The 21682-nt window shown below is 42.4% G+C and overlaps 1 protein-coding gene across 1 annotated transcript; it reads left to right on the plus strand.

Moving 5' to 3' along the window:
- The first annotated feature begins 4247 nt into the window (after positions 1–4247).
- LOC124302839 (cilia- and flagella-associated protein 43-like) lies at positions 4248–9146 on the plus strand. The gene has a single exon (XM_046759408.1). It carries the CDS (start codon positions 4248–4250, stop codon positions 9144–9146), a length of 4899 nt encoding a protein of 1632 aa, XP_046615364.1.
- Positions 9147–21682: the final 12536 nt, after the last annotated feature.

Genomic DNA, 21682 nt, shown 5'->3' on the forward strand with positions numbered 1-21682 from the left:
TTTATGGCAGACGCGCGAAACGCCGCGGTATTGGAGGAGGTCGGGACGGGTGAGAGAGCGAGAGAGAACGGTCGGAAGAAAAAGGGGTCAGAGGAAGGGGTTCGGGGTGGAAAAGAGTTCTAAGCGTGTTATTTGACGTTTAGCGATTTAAACGTTCGTCTGTGATCGCCTGCACGACGCATCTATAATCTTTGGGCTATTCGGAGTTCGGACATGCAAGGTGAGTCGGGGCGCAGCTGCTACCACCAGCAATAGATATTATACAGGTACCTACCTATATCCGTTCGAGCTATCTTTCAGAGGTAAAACACCCCGGGGTTAGCCTTGTTGTCTGCCGTATTAGTCGCCATTTTTTTCACCCCACCTATCGCTTTTTAAATTCGTTTTATAAGTAGCCCATGAGAGCTGCGCTATCCTAGTCTGTACCTTGGCTCTGACGGGTTGCAAGCGACCGCCGGTACGCCTTAAGAGTATAATCGGGGTAATTGATGGCGTCGGTGAACACGACGATATTAAGCCTCCCGATTTTTCATCGAATCTGACACAACTAATTACAATATGATGGAAATACGATCCAATGATTACTATCAATTATTCCTTGCGCTCTATTTTGTCACTTTTTATTTATTCGCGAGGTTAATTAGTTAAGACTACAACCGACGTCCCTCGTGCTGTCAGCCAACGTCGGGCAATTTAAAGGATACTACGTATCGACTATATGTATCTAATGTTCCTTTTTTTAACCTTATCGAAGCTGCGATGAGTTTCTCTGTAAATGGAGTTTATTGGTTCGTATACCACTACATTACATTACTATTTTTTTACATTACGTACTTATATTCTACGTTGAATAAAAATAATATTACCTGTAAATGGAGAAACGACATTTACAGCTTATTTTCCTCTCGTTCTGCCGTTTCTACGTGCGATTCCGCTGATAATAGCTTATGTACTGATCTATCACATGCTCTCGGCATTCTATCGTCTGTATTCGCTCATGTTTACCCGCATGTGCTATTGACCGTGAAGCTGCCAAGAGCGCTCATTGTTGAGCGGTGAAATTTCAAATTTGGGAGTGAGGAAGAAATATGATAAGGTGAATATAGGCCTCGTCATATTTGTTTACATGTATACTGAGCAGAGAAAAGTTATTATCTCAAAAGATTCGAGAAGAAATGATTATCTCGGAAAACGCGTGAAGAACGGGTTATTTTCCCGGCGATGACCGTAGCTAATGTCACTGATCCTGTAGTTAATACAGGCGAAACAGCCCATAACAATATGAGTGTGACGAAAGTTTTAGCTCTGTACTTACCCTTCTCTGATGGAAAAGTGCGACGGCCCTTCAGCGGTGCAAAATGCGAATCTTTCGCTCGATTCTTACGAATGGCTTTTCGTCCAGTCTTTTCTTCCTCTCTCCACAATCCATCCCTTCGATAATACAGTCTTCGGACATCGTAACACCGACGGCCCGGACTCGTTTATTGCCCCGGCGATGCCCAAGGTGTACGGTCTATATCCGTTTTCTCCTCGGGATGCTCGATCGGTTCTCCGCATGGTCCGCAGGCACGCATGCAGGCCCATAGGCACGCACGTGGTGTGTCGCGTCGAGGTTACCTATATAGAAGTACAAGGGCCTGCCATGCCACGCGGGGCAAAGGAGGCGCCGAGAATCGCGCCAGTGTGGGAACTCGGAGCCGAGCTCGCGAGTAGCATTTAATCAGGGCCCTCCCTGCACGCGGCGGCCCCCATCGCCCGTTGAGTAGGTATATGGTTCGGTTAGTTTTTGCTGCGAGGTTGCCTGGAAATTGGCGCCAAATTAGTAAGGAGACGAACCCGGCGTGGAGAAGCCAAGCAGGGCGGGACGGGGGTTAACGGGGGGAGAACGAGGGACTCTTCGGCGTGCCTTCGGCTGCGTGACGCGAGACATTAAAAGTAACCTCTGCTCTCGTGCTCTCCTCGTTCTTTCCTCGCGCCGCAATGGACCCCGGAGAGCCGACGCGTAGGTAGGTATGTAGGTACCTAGTATCCTGAAACGCGTGTCCGAGTATGGGTATGCATGTGGGGCGGGGGGGCAGGTTAGAAATGCTTCGCAGTAATCACGCCGCCTCCTCAGGTCGGCAGGTTACTCGCGGTCGGTGCGGGAAGAAACAAAAATCGAAATTGAGGGGACGGGGGATTAAATGTTATTTTGAAAAAATGAATAAACTGAAACATGCGCGCTTACGCCCGGGCGAACACGTGAGAGCGCTGCACTACTGCAACCACCTTCGGTAGGTATACCCGCTGCAATCTCGCCCTGCAGTCTTTCTAACCGCCACTTTGTACGCAGTTTCGGATGATTTTCGAAGGGGGATATCCGCGATTCGAAGAAATTGCCGCTGATCAAATTACACAATTCGTCAGTTGCACACGATTTTTATTATTTTCTTGTAACATCCGTTTCGACGGTATAGGTACGTACAGGTATACCTCTAACTACCGGGCCGGGTGGTTTTAATGATAACGTTTCGTGACGGTAGTGTAAAATACTTTTCCCACCAGTAGCTGTAACGTATACGCGACAATTCAGTAATTTGATTTCCATCAAATGTAACTGCGAACTTGAAAACGGACGAATGTTATACGCACTGGATTTGATATTATCACAATAAAAACGTCCGTCACAAAAATGTAGTTTGTTAAAGTTTTCCTTTGTCATTGCGAAAATCAGCTCGTCATTATAAGGGACACTCACGATATTCTCCACGTCGATCTTCGTGGCGACAGCTCGCGTGCAGGGTAGGTGGCCAACGCGGGACAAGATGATTGACGTGGGTTGAATTTATATTGATCAATTCAGGTATTGATTCTATTGGTGGCGTTTTTGTACCGACCATAGAATTTCTTGCGATGAGCAATACTCTGGACAGCAGTTACCCCTAGACGTGAATATTCAGGAGAAATGGAATCAGTTCTTGATTGTTCGATCACTTCGATGTTTCGACACGGCGCACCTTTGTTCCGCAAGCATTGGTACGATAAATACTATACTCGCATGATCGAATCCTATGCTACGTTAGCTTGAAATTTGCATTAGAAAAAACTTGTTAATTTTTTACCTACTTTTCATGCTAAATTAGTGAAATTATACAGCATATTTTGTAAAACTTATCTTTCAAAACCAGCTGGCGGAAGAAACGTGACTACACACTGCATCTTGTGAAGGATCAACTTGAGAAAAGCTCGCGATTCTTTGGTGGGTCTCTGTGCGGAAAATACTGAATACGAACTGGACGAGAATCTGACTAAAATGTGGGACAATGCCGCGGTAATTCAAATGTATGAATAGTTAATCAATTATTTTCTCGAACTACGTTCACGGAATTTCCGAACCCAAGAAGGTCTATCGTGTCATGTCTGACTTATTGTATTGTATTATACACATTCGTTAGGTCCGACCGTGTTAAAAAACTGTTTCCAATTAGTAGAAACTCTTTTTCTTTCGAACTCACCATCTTAATTGCCATGAGCCGACTTGCCGCACTTGCTGTACGAATGATGTGACAAGATGTCTGATCATTTATATACTTAGAGTGCTGGCACGATGCTTATATCGCTATTCCAAGCTATCGGTGAGCATGATGAACCGCGCTAGACGTGAAGGTCACCGTACTTGACGCCGTGCACGTCTATCCATGGTTAGGTACCTATATGCAAATAAAGTACACAGCGGGCGTCGGTTTAATGGTAAAGCGTCGGGGCATACTTCGAGATCGTTTCCGAGTCGTGGCAAGAAGCTTGGTGCGTTCTCCGATACGGTACCACGAGATGCAGTATATCACGGAGGCAGGGATAAGTTTTTGATCAGCCCTCGCCGCCCCGCTGGCTGACCTCATCGAGCGGCGCTCTGGGGGTCTTTATACGAGCCGCTCCGACCACGCATATCCTAATCAGCCTTTGTTTTAGGACTTCAAGACCGCTTTTTTATACACAACGAACCTACCCTCGGCTATCATTATTTATACGGTATTTCAGTCGCGTGGCTCAACTCGAACTGCGACGACCTTCACGTTCGCGAAACAAACGAGGTCCCGAGCTTCCGAGTTCGAGATTTTACGATTAATGTACTCGCAGACTCACCTAACCCAATTTCTGTAGTTTTATGTATAACAGAGACTGTGCTTTACGTTCCTCATTTTATTATCCACTGGTTTATAGAGTTTTAATCATCGCGTGATCTTTCAGTGATACAAGAGACCGATAAGATGAAGGCAAAAACCAGCGAATGGAAGTCGCATTGGATTCGCGGTGGAAAAATACCCCACGTGGCTTGGATTGGAAAGGATGTTCTAGCGTGGTGTTCAGGCGTGCACATAATCTTCTATGATGTTGTACAGAAAACAGAAAAAGTGCAGAGTTACGTGAAACACTCGCAGGGCGAAGGTGCATGCTGTCTTTCCGGTCACCCGACGCTACCCTTGTTTGCCTTTGCTGAGAAGGTGAGCAATCCACGCGTCCTGGTGTATAATTATCCCAGCATGAAACGAATATCCGAATGCTTAAAAGGTGGTCCGAGCGGCTACCTAGCGACAGCGTTCATGGAACACGAGCATCTAATCACTCTTGCTTCGTATCCGCATTTCCAACTGGCGGTTTGGTCATGGAGAACTGGAGAGCGGTTTACGACTATGGCAACCCACATTAAGGACATAGACAGGCAGATGATAGCGACGACTTACAGCGGGCACACTATGATTGCCCAGCTCGGCAAGGAGTCTGGCAAGCTGACCGTCTGGCAGATGAGAATATGCGGGAAAATCGTCAGCCTTAAATTCAAGGACGTAAAATTGCCACACGGAGAGCGTATCAATGCGGCAACGTGGAGTCCAGAACCAGGACCTCCGACTCTAGGAATTCTTGACGAAAGCTGCCACATGTATGTGCTGCAGCACGACACAACCGTCCCAACAAAAATTGCACAGACGCAGAGATGTTCCGAGTGCGTAGATATCGAGGCATCCGATATCTGCTGGTATCGCGGTGGTCTTGTCCTCAAAACGACGTTTTGCCAGATACGATACTATAAGAAAACGACGGAAAGTAATCACTGGTATAGAATATGGATGGTAAAACTTCAGACCCATCCGTACTTACTGACATCACATCCGTTTAAAACTGACCGTTTGTTTTTTCACACTCTTGAGGGTGATCTAATCCAGCTTGAAGTACCTGACGAACCTGACACCGCAACTCCTGGTATGGTCACACACCTCCAGCGTGGTGGCTTTTATCGCTTTTTCAACTGGATTTATCCTTGGGGCCACCATCTTACCGCCGTCGACAATGACACGGACCTCGGCGTTCTGGAAACTCACACGGGAAAGGAGATCTGCAGAATCAATTTGGAGATGTCCGGATCTGTATCACGTCTTACTTCAAGAAGAGATTTGCCTTTAGTCGCGTTGACCAGCAATACTGGAGAATTTACGTTAGTCGGTATCTGTGAGCCCAAACAGCCGTTGATTCTTGCGCAATACCATCTCCATCGGGAAGATCTGAACCTACTGAAATTCTCCTATTCCGGGAATTATATTGCAGCAGGATTCTCACTAACAGGCACCTGCTTTTGCATCGCGAGTAAGGTTGGTTCGCAGTTTGAGGTCATGGCTCGCCTCGAGGTCAACCGTCAAATATCGGATGTTCTGCTCTATGATAATATGGGGCACCTGAGGCTTTTTGTGTTGTGCGTTACATCGAGGCACGCAGTCATCAGCAATCAGATTCTCCTATACGATCTCCCTAATGGTCAGACTCATTTCTCGGCTGCTAGCTGCATCATAGAGCTACGAGACAGTTTCCAAAATCTGCAGTACAGTCCGGTCAGTGTTTACCAAGTACTTGGCTCACCGTATCTTACGAGGCAGCTGCAAGTCCTTGGGTTTCGGGGTTGGCAAGAGGTCACTCTTCTGGAGGCGACACCCTCAGACCACCAGGTACGTCAAACAAAAATTTTCAGTGATAGTCGGTGGATAACAACGTGTTCGCGTGATGGAATTGTTGTGGTCAGAAAAGGAGACAAACTGAGAACACGTGTGGCGTTTATAATGTCGCATCATCGCCAAAACCTGGGTGTCGTCAAAGGAATCATGAAACCCTCCGGCGACGTGATCATATCGCTTGGACACGATGGTTCTTTGGTGTGCACCAAATTGTTTGAGGACAGCGAACCGGAAGATTCCGGCACGGATGATCGGAGTTTCACTGAATTAAGAGGGGTTATTGCAAAGGAGTCCGAGTGGCGGACATACGTTTCTAAAGATGATTACGCAACGCTGGATCCAGGCGTTGTGAAGATGCTTACTCAGGCTCGGGTACATTTCGCCCCCGCGTCTGAGTGCAAGGATCAAACTTGGATAGAATGGAAACGGTCGCTAAAGATTGCTGCAGAGACAAAGGAACACGCGGCAACCAGGGCTTCGATTCAAAGTTCCATCGCCGCTCTCAAGGCAACGGTTGCCCACCTGATTAATGTCAACGAAGCTTGCGCAGAGATCGAACAACTACCAATATCTGCATTTGACTTGGACAAGGTAAGTCGTGATCAGAAGCTAAAAGCGGCTCGGGACGAACGAGAGGATGTTCGCTGCATGCTGGAATGGAATTGTGCGGGAATGGATCGTGTCGCTGATTGGATAAAGGAGTCATTTTGGGAAAAGCAACAGGTCCAAGCGCAATCAATTTATTCGATTTTTGGTAGGTTCAAGGTACTTAATTATCCCACCGTTCCAACTGATCGGGAGGATGCTATTTTGCTCAACTGGGCACGGTTCTCCAAGCAGTTTACAAACAGCGTGGTTGATTTTAGTACAAACTTTTACCCATGGATAGCACCATTCAACAAAGTACAGGACATCATGGCACAGTCAACTATGAAACTTGAACAGAGTTTGTCGGTAGTCGATGAGAAACAACGGATGGATGGAATACTTGAGGAGGATGAAGAAGATGCGGTAGTCGACGAGGTAGAACTGTTGAACCAGAGGATGTTGGAGGGTATGACAACTTACAGGTTCATTGAACCCTCGGAGCATTATTATTCTCAATTTGAATTATATAGTTATGCTCAAATGATGACAGAGAGTCAGATGGTGAGCCATGATGTGCAGCGCTTACGAGCTTACTTTAATAAGCTTTTTAACGATGTCTACGCCATCAAGGAACGCGAGATGAATCTTGTTATGGAAAGAAATGACCGCATACGACACATCGATTCTGAATTGTACCTTCTTTTTAACCAAAGGGTTCCCGAAGTCCCACAAGATCCTGTTTGGGATCAAACGGAAACACCTGAGAGTCTGGTCAAGGTGGTCGATTCGGAGGTTGAGGTGGCACCATACATTTCACCCTCCGCCCAAGACATACTGAATAAGCAGGCTACAGAAGCAAATCGTTTAAGGCTGCTGCTACTTGCCGATGACTTTCGAGAGCGGGCATTGACGGCTATGATGGATGGAGTCCTCGAGGTCCGCTGGGAAGATCTGATCAAAAAGGATATACTCAAGCCGCAGTGCATGTTGACTAAGACAACGGATGCATACAGCGCTGAAGATGTATTGGCTGTGCAGCAATATGAGAAGGAAGTCGAGACTCTGTCGCAAGAGCGAGAAAAGTATAAGAGAATCCTCGAAGCTGATTACTCGAAGGTCAGCGGATCCCTGGAGGATGGTATCAAGCGGTTTGAACAACGCCTGCGAGAGTTTTTCGTGACTAGAATTCGCGTCGAATCGGCTATTCAACAGTTGGGACTTCGATTCTGGCGTGGCTGCTACCGAAACATGCGTCGACAACAAATGTACGAGAGTGAAGAGAGACTCAAGCTCACGATCAGCCAGAAGGAAGCGGAGATCGTAAGCTTGAGCGAGGAGGTCCGGAGACAACAGTCCGCCATAGCAGATCTCAAAGGACATTACGACACTGCTTGTAACCGTGAAAAGTGGCAAGAGAAGAAGTTTAAAACCGAATTCCCTGGACTGGCCAAGGTCGGCCACGATCTTTTAAAGCGGCATTACAAACGTCGTCCGCGATCAATACAGAAGGCCATTCCTTCGACGTATCTCAAAGAAATGGGTAAGGCTGTCTTAAGTGTGGCCAAGCCCTTTTTCCTTATGGGAGAATGTTTGGATTACCTCAAGGCCTTGGATGCGCTCGATGTTCGTCCTGCGTCGTTGCCACCGTTCATCGATCCAATGCACTGGGACCATTTAGTACGTCTTCGCCGCCTCAAGGTGGATAGCGAGATGCGCGTGAAGTCTGCCTTGGCGGATATTGCCGAAGCAGAACACACCGTGGTCGAGTTTAACAAGCTGATTGCAAATCTCAAGACGGAAATAGAAATGCTTGGTGAGAAGCTGAACGCCGAACGTCTGGCTAGAGTGAATTTTGACCAGGATGTCGAGGTACAGTTCGTTCTGAAAATGGGTCAGATCGAAGTCGCCCTGAACAGTGACGCATCTACTGCGACGGCTATTCTTATACCACGATCGGTAATCGAGGAAGTTAACGTTGTCATCAGTATCGCCGGAACCGCGAAGCTCAACGCGATGAAGAAGACGATAAACTTTGGGAGGGGGATTAATTTCAAGGAGTGGGATCACAAAACGCGCAAAATGCGGATTGAGGACCTTCGCGAGGAGCTGTACTGCGTGGAACGGATAACTGTTACTAAAGAGGTTCAAGAGTATTTGAAGCGAAAGGCGAAGGGCTTCAAGGAAGACAGAACGCAGCAACAGTTAGAAAGAGAGCTAGAGCTGCTGCGAAGGAACTGGGAGAAGCAGCTCATGGACTGGGTCTACAAATTGGCGGCTATCGGGGCGAAAATTACGGCAATTAAAAAGAAAAACTCTCTCCTCGATAAGAGGATCGGTACGATGAACGTTGTGCGGTGTGAAATGGAGCTCCAGAGAGACGTTGACGTTGAGTCCAAGGCACTCGCATATCGTAAAAATAAAATGGACGTCCTCGCTGAGCGTTCTCGTCTCGTGCGAAAACTGCAGGACAATTACTCAGAATTGTTGGTCTTGCAAACAGAATACGAACTTTTACGACTACGTCGCTTTCCAGCTTTCAAATTCTTCAAAACCCTGGACGATGATCTCGCCAAGTGATAGTTCATCCATTATGAACTCACTTGCGATGAATGTTGCAGACCATATTGTGTACCTATAACTTGTAATGAGTGAGGAGAGTATCTCAGAATAGAAAATGTTGGATATATCCTGTTTGAGCGTTTAAAATTAGAACAATGTCTTATCCCGTGCAAAAACAGAAATGAATGATAAATGAAACATGTACCTATTTCCAACGTTTCTTCACGTTGTGCTAAAGTTTTGTGGTCGTGTGTGAAACATACACTGGATGTGCGAGTGATGAAAGTTTTCATTTTTAACATTTCTGCCTTTCAGACCATTTATACTTAGCCTACCGAAATCATATTGATGAAATTGATTAATCCGAATGTCTTCTGATTATACACATGTGTATTACTGTGAAAAATTCATTTCTTTTTTCTGAGTGATAGGAAATCGTTCCACTGTATCCACACCCGAGATTTTTCAGGCTAGGATGCGGCTTGGTTGCCTCTAAGCTAACCGATGTTTACGAACAATTTATTGACTAACGAACGAAACTCTAGTTTGTAAAAATATGTGAAACATGTTGCTGTTTGAAATAACGTTACGAGTATAATTAGTGGATCTTTTTGATTAAAAAGGGGGTAGCAATTGTACGAATTGTAGATTACAATAGTAAAAGTTTCTAAAAATTGATTTCTTCCATTATCGATAAAGTTCTTCCCGTATTTCGATAATAAGTATACCGGTATATGGTTTACATAATTTCCATTTGATTAGAACATTTGATTCGAAAGTTGTCCTGAGCCCGAATATTTAATATATGTATTATGTATAGTGAGCTACTCGCAAGAATTAGGTAATTGTAGAGGCGGATACAGGTCCTGAACTACTTTCAGCATGGTGACACAATGAAGAATGGTTTTTGTCTTATTCAGTAACACTTACCAGGAGGAGCAAGAAGGAGGGTATAGGTCATAACCGATCTTCGTATTCTCAGACCGGTGTTGTACCAAGCTATGGAAATATTATGTATAAGAAATATTGAAATAGACTAATTTATGCAAAGACACACATTTCTTTTATTCATTAGGATTATTATTCATTATTGCAGACGCGTAGAAATCTTTCTGGAGCACATTTAACGTGCCGGCGCTCTGATAGCTTAATTGATATTCAAGGTCTTCTTTATTCATATGTAATGAAACGATAATATGAAAAAATTATTGCAACGACAATGCGTGGCTGAGATTTAAAGATAAAAATGTTTTCGCACTTTTCAATTGCATGAGTTATATTTTTCGGTTAACCCTTTAGCAATCAGGCGAAAATGAAATTTTCGTGCCAGTTTTGTGTTGGAAAAAAAATGTCATAGATTTATCCTATAACTCAACCACCTCAAAAACGCTGATTTACAAAATTATAGTGAAATCGATGTAGTAAAAACATGTTTTTTCAAATGTCCACAGATATGTCATGAAACAATAGTGGCACGAATTTTTTCTGCCCATATGCGTCTCATTGATAGTCAAGGGGTTGATCACAATTTATTCGAAAAATGCAGTTAAAATATGGCGTACACACCTCGATATTTATGGTGCAAACTATCGGTTTGAGGGTAATCCATACTCTCGGGAATTACTTGCTCCTTTTGCGAACGCCATCAGAATTTTTAATTAAATTGTTATTTCTTAACCAAAAAGTATTCAACGTACGTCATGTTTATCAAAATTTTCAACACCGTGACTTTTAAGCGATCGTTATGACTAGGTACGAGAAACGTGAAACACAACTTCTCAATTGATCGAAATGCATGGGGTTACTTATCGTTGTGTGTCCGGCAACGTGTACTACCACTATGGCTCACAACTGATGTGAAGTACGTTATTCATATTTTTATTTCTTCCAGGGCGTCTCGATTAGGAATTGAACGTGAGAAATTCTCAGGTGGCCCTTACGCTGCTATTTTATTATTTTATTTTTATAAAATGGAATATCATCCCGCGACGATTAGATATCAAAAATACTTCCACTATTTGAACTCCAAGGGTCGGTCCTCCGAATCTTCCGGGCAAATGACTTTCGTCGTATTAGGGAGCCATAATTCTCCACCGCGCTCCCAAAGGTGTCCGGCTTACGTACAGCCATTGTGGCGCGACAATATAAATATTTCTATTAATGGTGAAATGATTTTTATTAATGGAAGGCGACACCCTGGCGTCACATCCTCACCGACAGGCCTCACATTAAATATTTTAGTTCGTTATACTTCACTTTGACGCGGCACCCGCATAAACGACGGGGCTTCTTTGTCAACGTGCTTGCAAAGACATCAATTACCAACCTGTTACACCGCCGCGCAGGTCACGCCTCGGCTATGGTTCCATGGATGGAGATGAAACTCAGCGCGGATGTATGGAAGGTTGACCCTCAATGATTTTCATTGCAATACCGCTTTGCAGATGTGGTTTGCGTTGTAGTGTCTGCTTCCTTCAGCAGAGACTTTGCATGTGCTATCATGGTCACCCGCGCTTCTGTAAAATGCAACGATGACATGAAATGAGTCACATCGTAGATGTAAGTAGTAACAGTGTTGTTGTAATAAGCCGCAAAATTTCGAATGATCATTCTTCTAGGAAAGTATTGCTTTCCGTTTATAAGTGTAAGACATTGTGCGTAATGATCGTGGAGACACTAAGAAATATCGGGCACCATGCATGTAACATTGTAACGTGGACTCCTTACTGAACGCCGACTAGGAAAAGACCTTAAATTCATCATCAGGTTATATTAATTACCTCGTAAAATAGATATATTTGTCGAAGCCAATGGAGACTTCCGTGTATAAGCCTGCTCACAATAAATCAACTCTCAACGGATAACTCAAACTAGTTTATTAGCGATCACAAATAACACAGCGTAACGTCAAAGAAACAGGTACAGCTGTTACTCCGATATATTCATTATCTGCTGTAGCCTGTATTTAACCCCTACATCATGAAAATGGTGAAGCTCTTGATTCCACTCTGAATCGTAGATATAAGCCTGAAATTCAAATGTTTTTTCATTATACTATTATAACTATAATCGTCCAATCAGGTATTCAAGTTGTTATTAAGCATTAATAGATTGTAAAAGCAAACAAAAGGAATATCTTTATCACGATAGCAAAAATGTCTTGTAGCCTCTAAAGTAACGAGGCTGTGAAATCAATGCCAGAGATGAATTGACTCGTCGTCTTTCATCGATCGTCGAGTAAAAGTTTAATTTGGTTAGAGATATTGAGCGTGACTAAAGCGAGACACCTGCAGGCGCGCATTACAGATTGGAGAACGAAGCACTCCAATCAATGCAAATAAAATAGCTGCAAGCGGCGAAACGTGGGCATATAGTCTGATGGAGAAAATAAAAGGTTCATGAATGTAAAAGACCAGCAGTGAATGCTAACCATGCAAGGCAATCTGGTAATGCTTCTTTACTGGAAAACAGGAAAATAGCCTCTGCCACCATAAGCAAGGGCTTCTACGCTTCTCTTTATACGAAATTTGTACCTAACTTTCAACGGAACCTCGTCTACCCAATATGCTTATAAATTTCGAGACAACGGTCATCCTGATAAATTCTACCCAGCAGGTTACAGTTAATGCTGTAGTAATGTTGATTGTAAGTAGAATACCAATAATAACGGTTTGAACTTTCTCACTGAACTATACATAGCTAATTCTGGAGGTATTTTTCTTACAAAAACTGAGTAACCTCTTCGGTAACATAACTAGAAGGGGAAAAACTGTCTAGCCACATGCAATACACACCTTGCGGTTCGTTGTGGTACAAAACGGAAATCATATTCAATGGTCGTATATATTATTTATTACTTTTCTTTCCCTGACACGCAAGTTACTACTACTGCACTACTTGCTGGAAAATTTTGGAATTTACTAATAACTTTTTTTCGTTTTATTACGTGCTTGAAAACTTATTCTGGCTTACAAAATTCGTTTCGTATATTTATGTGCTGATGGCTCGAAGTAGGAGTACCATAATTTAGAGTTGGTGTGATCGAAATCGATCGATTTCCGTGAAAAACGACCGTCATTCTACTCAGATTCTTTATGCTCGCTTCATATGGGATCAAAAGTTACATCATTTTTCTAATTTTGATGCCCTTCGTACACGAAGAAACCCAATTTTAGTAACATACATACAATTGTTCTGTATTTTTATTCTGTTGAACCTACTTCTTCGAATTTTCTAATTTAGATTTTAGAATCCAGTTCCGTAATATATTAAGAAACTCCGTACACCAAGCTTCATAGACACAATCAACCCAGTTGTTTTCCATTTTTATGAAATTCACACTCGGTTCGTCTGTACTTTTTTTCATTTGGTGGGTTTCTTTAAACCATATTTGATGTGTTTTCTGTGCAAATTGACTTCGTGAGTTTTGGTCATAACGGTTCGTTTCTATTAGCAATTTAGGCGCCAATGATGTAACTACGCGTGTGGAAAAATGTCGGTGTTATCAAAGTACTAGCTATTTGGATCCGGTGTATATTGCTGCGTTGATATATGTTCCATTCGAGAACGTCACCACCTACAGACTTTCACCCGCTCTAGAAATAGATTTTATGATAGTGTTAAAAGTGATAAGTACTACTTTAGGATTATACCTCTCCTACTCTGCTCACCTCACCGCATTGTAAATCGGGTGACTTCTAATCTCCGAAGGCATACCTTACGCACGGCATTTATTCCTCGCGTGACGGACGGTCATTCAGTCGTGTTTTCTCCAAATGAAATTGGTTATCAACTAACCGACTCTCGACGAAATCGACGAACCCAACTGTAATTGATAAAGTTTGCTGCTTCACGTTTTCGTGCTACGTACTCTTTATTCAACGACATTGTGTTTTTTTTATTTTTCATTTTTATTATCAATAACGAGTTGTTTTCCCTTCGTGGATCCGATCTTGTACAAATACGTTTCCGAACAGTCTTGCTCTTTAAAATTTGTTCAATTATAACTTTGTAAGATGCCAGCAAATTCGTTATTCCTCACTCGAAAATTTCACAACTCGTCATAACCTGCTGCAAGTCGTATATTACGGTTATTATACGATCGATCAAGGCCACACGCATTTGCGCCTAATATCGCTATCGATCGGTACCTTGATCAATAATCGTGGTCAGATCGATCGCTGCTCGAGGAGAACGATCGAAAATCTGTCTTGTCAGTGAACTCACAAGGGTTGCTGTATTTCCTAATTTTAAACTCGCTGAATTCAACACACCCTGTTCAAAGATTATAAACAAATACACACATATCTAAATAGAACGTATAAGTCATTCGTACCGTCATTTAATTTGTATTGAAGTTTCTCACGTGTGAACCGGTCACGAACACTCGATTCATCGTTGCAGATGTTACGTTGAAATGTCCCCAGGACTGCAGAATTTGTGAAACTGCCTACAATTAATGATAATTTTGTTAAAGAGTGTTAACTGCAATATACATACACGTGGGTTCTGTAAACAAGCCCTTAGTTTTCAAGATTTTGCATCTCATTTTTCACTCGTGATGCATTGGGTTGGGTGAAACCATTACTGACTATGAGAGCCACGTCGACAGCATGCCGTACGAACTATCGGGAGCATGTTGATGAAAGGCTCTTCAGGGACATGAACAGGTTTTATGGACGTCTGTAATCGTGATTCAAGTTCACGAGTGACGAAAAATTCTTTCTAGCCATTTAGCGGCCTTATAAAACGTCGAATATAACGGTACGATGATAGATGGATTGATGGATTGTTTCGTTGCCTAGAGCAACTGAGCATGCGGCCGTCCACTTGACCCTGTTGTATGCATGCTATACTCATAATGCGTAATACACTGTTCAATGCAGAGTACAAGCGCGGCACGGATCTCGTGTAGCATGTTTCGTTCCAGAGAAAAGTATATTAATTTAATAGGTAGATCGAAAAAAATTTCACAAAAATACCAATTTCACACACGTGTGATATACGCAAAGGTACGAAGGCTTAGCACGCAAGAAAAAGTGTGGCAAGTGCAACCATCGCTAATAACACGTCTCTTCGGTCGCAACGTTATTACGAGCATGAATCCTGGAAGGTGTATTTTATGGGGTTTTAAACATTCCTATCAGTTCATTCGTCGTTAGTATACGCGCGATAAAAATCTACACCGGTCATCTTATGTTGTGTGAAAATAGCCCCGCGAAAAACTGCTGGTACGCAGTATAATATAGATGTTTTAAATCCACTGTATCTGTGTTTAATTTTTTATGCAACGCATGGGTGAGAAGTGCTGCTTCTCGTTCCTGCAGAGGGTAGAGTAAGTTAGCTTTACAAGCAGGGATAGAATAAAGATGCGTAAAACGGCTCGATTTTACATCTCGCACTAGTGCTTTCCACTTCAGAAGCACTCGTATCACAGTGTTCCATTATGGGTGTCCTGTTAAACAGAGGACATCGCTATATGAGATAGGTTGTCGTAAACATCAGTTTAACGATTTGCGTTTTACCAAGATTCATACAATAGCGAGCGTTTGCAACATAGTCAGGAAATATTAGATTTGCAAAAATTTAAGTATTGTGGAATGCATGTATTCCCTGATCTGGCATGTAGTTGCAGGGATTTTCGAAATCTACAGTTAATTCTCAATTCAGGTAAACTGTCGCAACGGCGTCTCTCAGTCGGTGAAAGGTCTTATTTTCACGCGAGTATGATATAGTATTTGCCTACACTGAGAGAAATTTTTAGTTCCGGTTACCGCTCAGTCTTTAACTATTTTCACTTTTTACCACAATCGAAAAATATACTTCTAGGTACAAAATGAAAGTTAGTTTTCTAGCTGTTACCAGAAAGTCTGGTATCCGTTACTATTCTTTCTCATTACGATCATTGTTGCTATATTTTCTTGCAACTGTTGCGAAAATTTAACGCTTATGCGACAATAAATTGATGTTAAAGCCTTGTTTATCTAAAAAAGAGGAGTGAACCGAACAAACTGATTTTGCGTTGCAATAACCAAAAAAGGATCGACGATAGCGCAAAATGGTTACGCGTACCTCGTTTTTCGTAATTTCAACAATATTCAAACAGTTTTGTTTAACGATGCATGTTTTACTGAACTTTTCTAGTTACAAATGAAATTTTTCTCAGTGTACCTTACAAGATAACAAATGTCCATGAACTTAATGTTCCTTATTTTCACGTCCTTCGGTCTCCTCAAGCTCGTACGAGCATTCTAATGCAATTTTACTCTTCAAAAAAACCGGTTCAAGGTTGTAAATTACCGGCGACATCACCCTTCCCGTGAGAATTCTTTAAATTTGCTTCACTCTCGGAACATGACGATTTCAAACTACACTGTAGAAAAAAAAAAAAAAAAAATAATCTCGACAGAATTACGCATATATACACCGACGTACGCTGACTGAATATACCCACAATTAGTGTCGCGGTGTAGTTACCTACCCTGTCATATACCTATAACACGTGTGTATCAGCTCGGGTTGAGAGTAATAAAATGCGCAGGTTCACCGGCACGTAAGCATTTGACACTGACTCCTCGTGAGAAGTAAGCCCGTGTAAAGAGGGAGGTGTGGGGGGCGGTGGTGGGGTTAGAGGGAGGCAGGGGGGTAGTTTTACGAGCGACGGTACGCAAGAGTCGAGGAAAGGACAGCGGGCAAGCCGTGTTATTATCGAACCGTAGCTCTTCGTGGCGCTTGGCGTCCCGGTGGCCGGGGTCCAGGGAGCCGCGGAGGGGCTGGTGGGTAATCCGCGCGAGCCTCCACTTTCAGCCCATAAAGAGACAAAGGAGCATTCTTGCAGCACAGGGCCGTAAAATCTCGTTTTTGCAAAAACTTTGCGCGCGACTAACAGCCGCTGGCGATTGGTATGGGTCGCTTCTATGTATGAGTGCAACGCTGCAGCCGCGAGTGCTGAATCGTCCGTTGCCGTTCTTTCGGATCGGTTCGAACCCGTCATCCAGGAATCGAGACTCAGGCCAATAAGATAACGGACGATCTTGGCTGGCTTCTCAACGATAAATCGTCGAACAAAAATTAAACGGCTGCGTGGATGTTGGACTTGAACTTGTGGTAGAAGAGTTTGGAAACACAAAAATTACGCAGGTGAATAGACTTTGCTTTTTTTTTTTTTTATTATTTTTTTTTTATTTGGAGTTTCAGAAGAAAACTTGTATGAAATTTATTAATGAATTTCGAGCCTTCGATTGCCAAGGTTAAATATATTGAAAGATTGTAAGTATTTTAATTAAATCATCGATAGATGAGAAACAAAACTTGTCAAAGAATAGAATACTTACCGATAACTGAATTTATACCATCTGTAGTACGTGATCTACTTCTTTAAACCCAGACAAGTCATCTCACTTTGAAGATGCGTAGCCGATGCAACATTTTCTTTATCTGAAATTTCAGTAACTGGAATCAATATTTTTTTCAATTCACTCAACTTGACACGAAAGTCTAGTGATCGCACTGAAAGCCGCTTGTTACAATTCAAGAGATCGTTCGATACAAGAAAATTATCAGTATTTAAACAAAAATTAATCAACACTTCTCGATTTGTCTCGATTTGTCCCCTCAACAGAATCCCTCCGAGTCACCGCTTCAGAGGGGCAAAGATAATAATTTTTTGAACATGTCACGCTGTCGGAAGCGGGCCATTTCGCCTCGTGACACTAATCCTCCGTCCGCTGGGCAGTTTCGGTCTCCCTAAACCGCAACGTTATTACCATATGGGATTGAGTACGGTATCAGAGTGGTTTACCTACTTCCTTCGGCGTTCGGAGTTTCCAAAGGGGGTGCGGATTGGAAACAAACATTAGTGAAGGCTCTGCCCCACTGGATATTGTTTCCAAGTTGCTACAGCTTACTTGTGCATTTCGCAGGATTTAACTCAAACGTGTGATGCGATGCGATGTGACTTATACCGATGGCACCTCGATTCCAATCTTCTGTCACGAGTGCACGATGCATAAATGCCTATTAGATATTGTTTAGGACGTGTATCGATGTGGTAGAAAAAAAAAAATACTGTATGCAGTTATTTTTCGTCTTCCGTGCTTTGACCCTTTTGACATTAATCTAAAGTCGCTGAAACACTTAAAAGGTATGCGATAAAGGTTTCCATACGAAACTTGTAGTTTCGAAAGGAAAATACGTTAAAGATTTTTGAAAATTCTGCTTAAGACGGGGAAGCATTCGAAACATAGTCGCGCTAAATGAAAAGTAAAATAATGAAAACTGGAATTAGCTTTTTTCTTACTTTTACTAAAATGTCGAAAAGTCAGAAACTTTTGTTTCATCTAACACTTTAGTGTTAAATAATCTGCGGTATATCTAAAGAATTTGGAATGCAGCTCTAAATGGCGATTAAAATTAGTCGGCTAGCGTATCAATAATGAGTAAACTCCAATTATTGAGACTAATTATATCGGTGCAAGCGAATGGAATCAATAGTGTAAGTAAAAAGGAACGTTATGTTGATTTCTTATTCTTTTGATTAAGACGATTCAGCTCGTAAATCAATATTCCGTGTATCAGTAGCGACGGTACAAACATTGCGCGTCTTTTTATGCATGAAATATTTTCTCTCAACTAAAGGCGTACCGAATTGTACGATACCCACGCTTAATACAGCATACGAGGTTCCTTTTTTCTAACTCTTTTCTTTTCCGGGTTTTACCCATCAGTTTTTGCGACAAGAAACAGCCACGAAATTGGTTGAAAAATAATATGCAATCTTCCCTCGTACGCACCGCCTCCAGCATAAGCCATGCGAGTGATACCTACTAGACTTGTTAAAATTAAAACTTCAACTCTCTCGCGTGATCGTTGACCTTAAATGCAAACATGCCCACCACGATGAATGATTGATCCTCAGCCGAAACTCCCGGACGTCGAAGTGTCGACGTATATCGCTTTCCAAACGACATTGTCAGCTCTCCTCGAACTTCTCTGGGTCAACGAAGGGTCAAATATTTCCTACTACGGTATTATTCGTGCATATTACAGTACGTACCTACGCATCGTAAACACTTGCCCCGGCAATGGGCAGCTGCGAGCTTTTCATATTACACGTACGGAGCAGAGACTAAATACGTTCGTATTTAAAATCAGTGCTGCCAACTCCGCGAGAGCGAAGAAGCGAGGAAGCGAGTGGTTGTGAACACCGAGACGACTCGGAAGATTTTAAGCTAATCTCATTTTAATGACCGGGTTCAAAGTCGGGAAGGAATAATGAAGTGTCAAATGGTCTGTGTGGTGGGCGTTGTTTTTCCCCATCCTCTCGTGGTTTACATACATGCACGCATGCAGGTATGCACGGAACATACTATACGTATAACAACGCGTTTCTTGGGCAGATTTTAATTAGCAGGAGGATCTCGCCCCTCTATTATTATCCCTACTTCTACTCATTACGAATATTAGAATTTAGAACGCAAGTCTCTGTAATCATAGGTGGCATATATCAGACTCGGAGGGAGACGGTCGTGAATCCGCCAGCAACTTGACACCTCAAGGGGAGGCCTTCGTCGATTTCGACGCTGTGGTATATACCTCGAATTATCCAAGTCTGCGTATATAAAGTACAAAAAAGGGCACAACAGCCCCATTGTAGATGCAATTCTGATCAAAACCACTCCGAAACATTTTCATTTAACGAAAAAATAAAGAAATCGGACGATTTCTACGAATTTATCGTCGCGATTTCGCAGAAAACATTCCAAATTTTTAAAACTGACAACTTTCTCACGAAATTTGGTTTGTATATAAGAAAGGAACAAATTTTAGGAATTTTCTCCGATCATTTAATATTTCTAAAGAGTTATTTAAACCACGGAGATTGACTCTGCAATATTTCAGGAATATCTAAGAATTTTTTCAATTTGATGGGATAAGTAGTTCTGAAATGATGGATCTTGAAAAAATCACAGGATCTCACAGACCTAGAGTCTACTCAAACTAAGCGACACGTATTTTTTTTTTTATCTGCCATCAAACTGTTTGAGGGGGTGGAAACCACCCTCCAAAGTAAGGCATGTCAAAGGGCGATTTGGCATTGTTTTTTTTCGTTTTTCCGTTTTTATTGAAAAAATGACATTTTTCATTTCTTCCAGTTGGATTGGTTAGTAAATATTATGTTCTCCTCAGTGAAACTACCGTCAAACCTTACTTCGGAGTGTGGTTTCACCCTCGTAAAGTGTTTAATGAGCGATAAAAAAAAAAAAAAACAGGCATCGTGTCGCTGACAATTAGTTTTTTTTTTAGTCTACTGTAAGATATTACAAAAGAAATGAAATCTGAGAGATCGACCCGGGATACCTATCTTGTCAATGATCGAAAAATTGGGTGCGTACTCCGAAGGTTAATGGCTGACGAAATGAAATTAGTTTTTTGTTGGGATTTAAAAAACGATCAATTTCATTGCGTGTAGCGCTTATCTATTTTCAAGAGAAGAGAGAAAGAGAGAGAGGGCGTGACACGTTCAAGCCGAGCGTGACGCGTGCGAGGCGCTTGGCGAACCTCGGTAGGTATTATAACTAAAATCACGCGGCAATCGTGAGCCACAATTCAAGATCGGCAAGCCCCAGCACGGCTCGGCTGGCCCGGGATCTCGACTGCCATTAATTCGAAGTTGGCTGACAGGTCACTCGAGTAGAACAGCCTATTATAGATTATAAGGCCGCTGCGGCCGAGGCAACAGTTATTTAACTTATTGGATATTTAATAATTATTATTGTTGTTTGCATTGCGGATCTCACGGGTCGCGGGGTCTTCGGATGTATTTCTGAATTTATTACCGTTGACCGCGAGAAATGGTGAAAAGGTTAGAGATACGTACCGGCATTTATACGTACTTGTAAACGAAGATGTGCGGGCAGTGCCGGCGTACCTACGAAGTCTGGAAAATTTAACTGCTCGCACGGAGGCACTTTCTCAATGTTCACGGAATAGGCTTTGTCAGATTCACGAAATTACTGGAATTCTTACATTCCGGAATTCTGCGAGATATACCGACACAGTTATGGTTTCCATGAAATTGTTACCGATATTTTTACGTTGTGATTGTACTTATAATTAATAACTTGGTTCGCGCTAGAGAAATTATAAGGACAATGTTGTAACGAATTTCAGAAAATTTCATCATTAATTCCGAAGTTGTGAAAATATCACTTTTCTAATTTTAATGTTAAATATTGGATACTGATGTGAGATATTGAGTGAAAAATCGAATGTAACATACCCTTGATTGTGGACTGCTGGCACTTTAGGATCTAAGTTGTCTGTGTAATAGTATTCTAACCCCCAATAATGACCGAAAACTATCGATTATTAGTCTTCGAACTACTGGGTCGACTGAATTTTCATTCCGCGGTAATCGCAAACTGTCCTAATCCCAATTAAAAATCTCCAGTGTTGAATCGCCAAAAAAAATTTTTATCCTTCTTCCATTTTGAATTTGTTGACACACTTGATGCTCTCGTCCAAAAGTAAGCATAAGATCAAAGGACTCTTTT

This window comes from Neodiprion virginianus, chromosome 4, assembly GCF_021901495.1.
Source record: "Neodiprion virginianus isolate iyNeoVirg1 chromosome 4, iyNeoVirg1.1, whole genome shotgun sequence".
In the NCBI taxonomy this organism is placed as follows: Eukaryota; Metazoa; Arthropoda; class Insecta; order Hymenoptera; family Diprionidae; genus Neodiprion; species Neodiprion virginianus.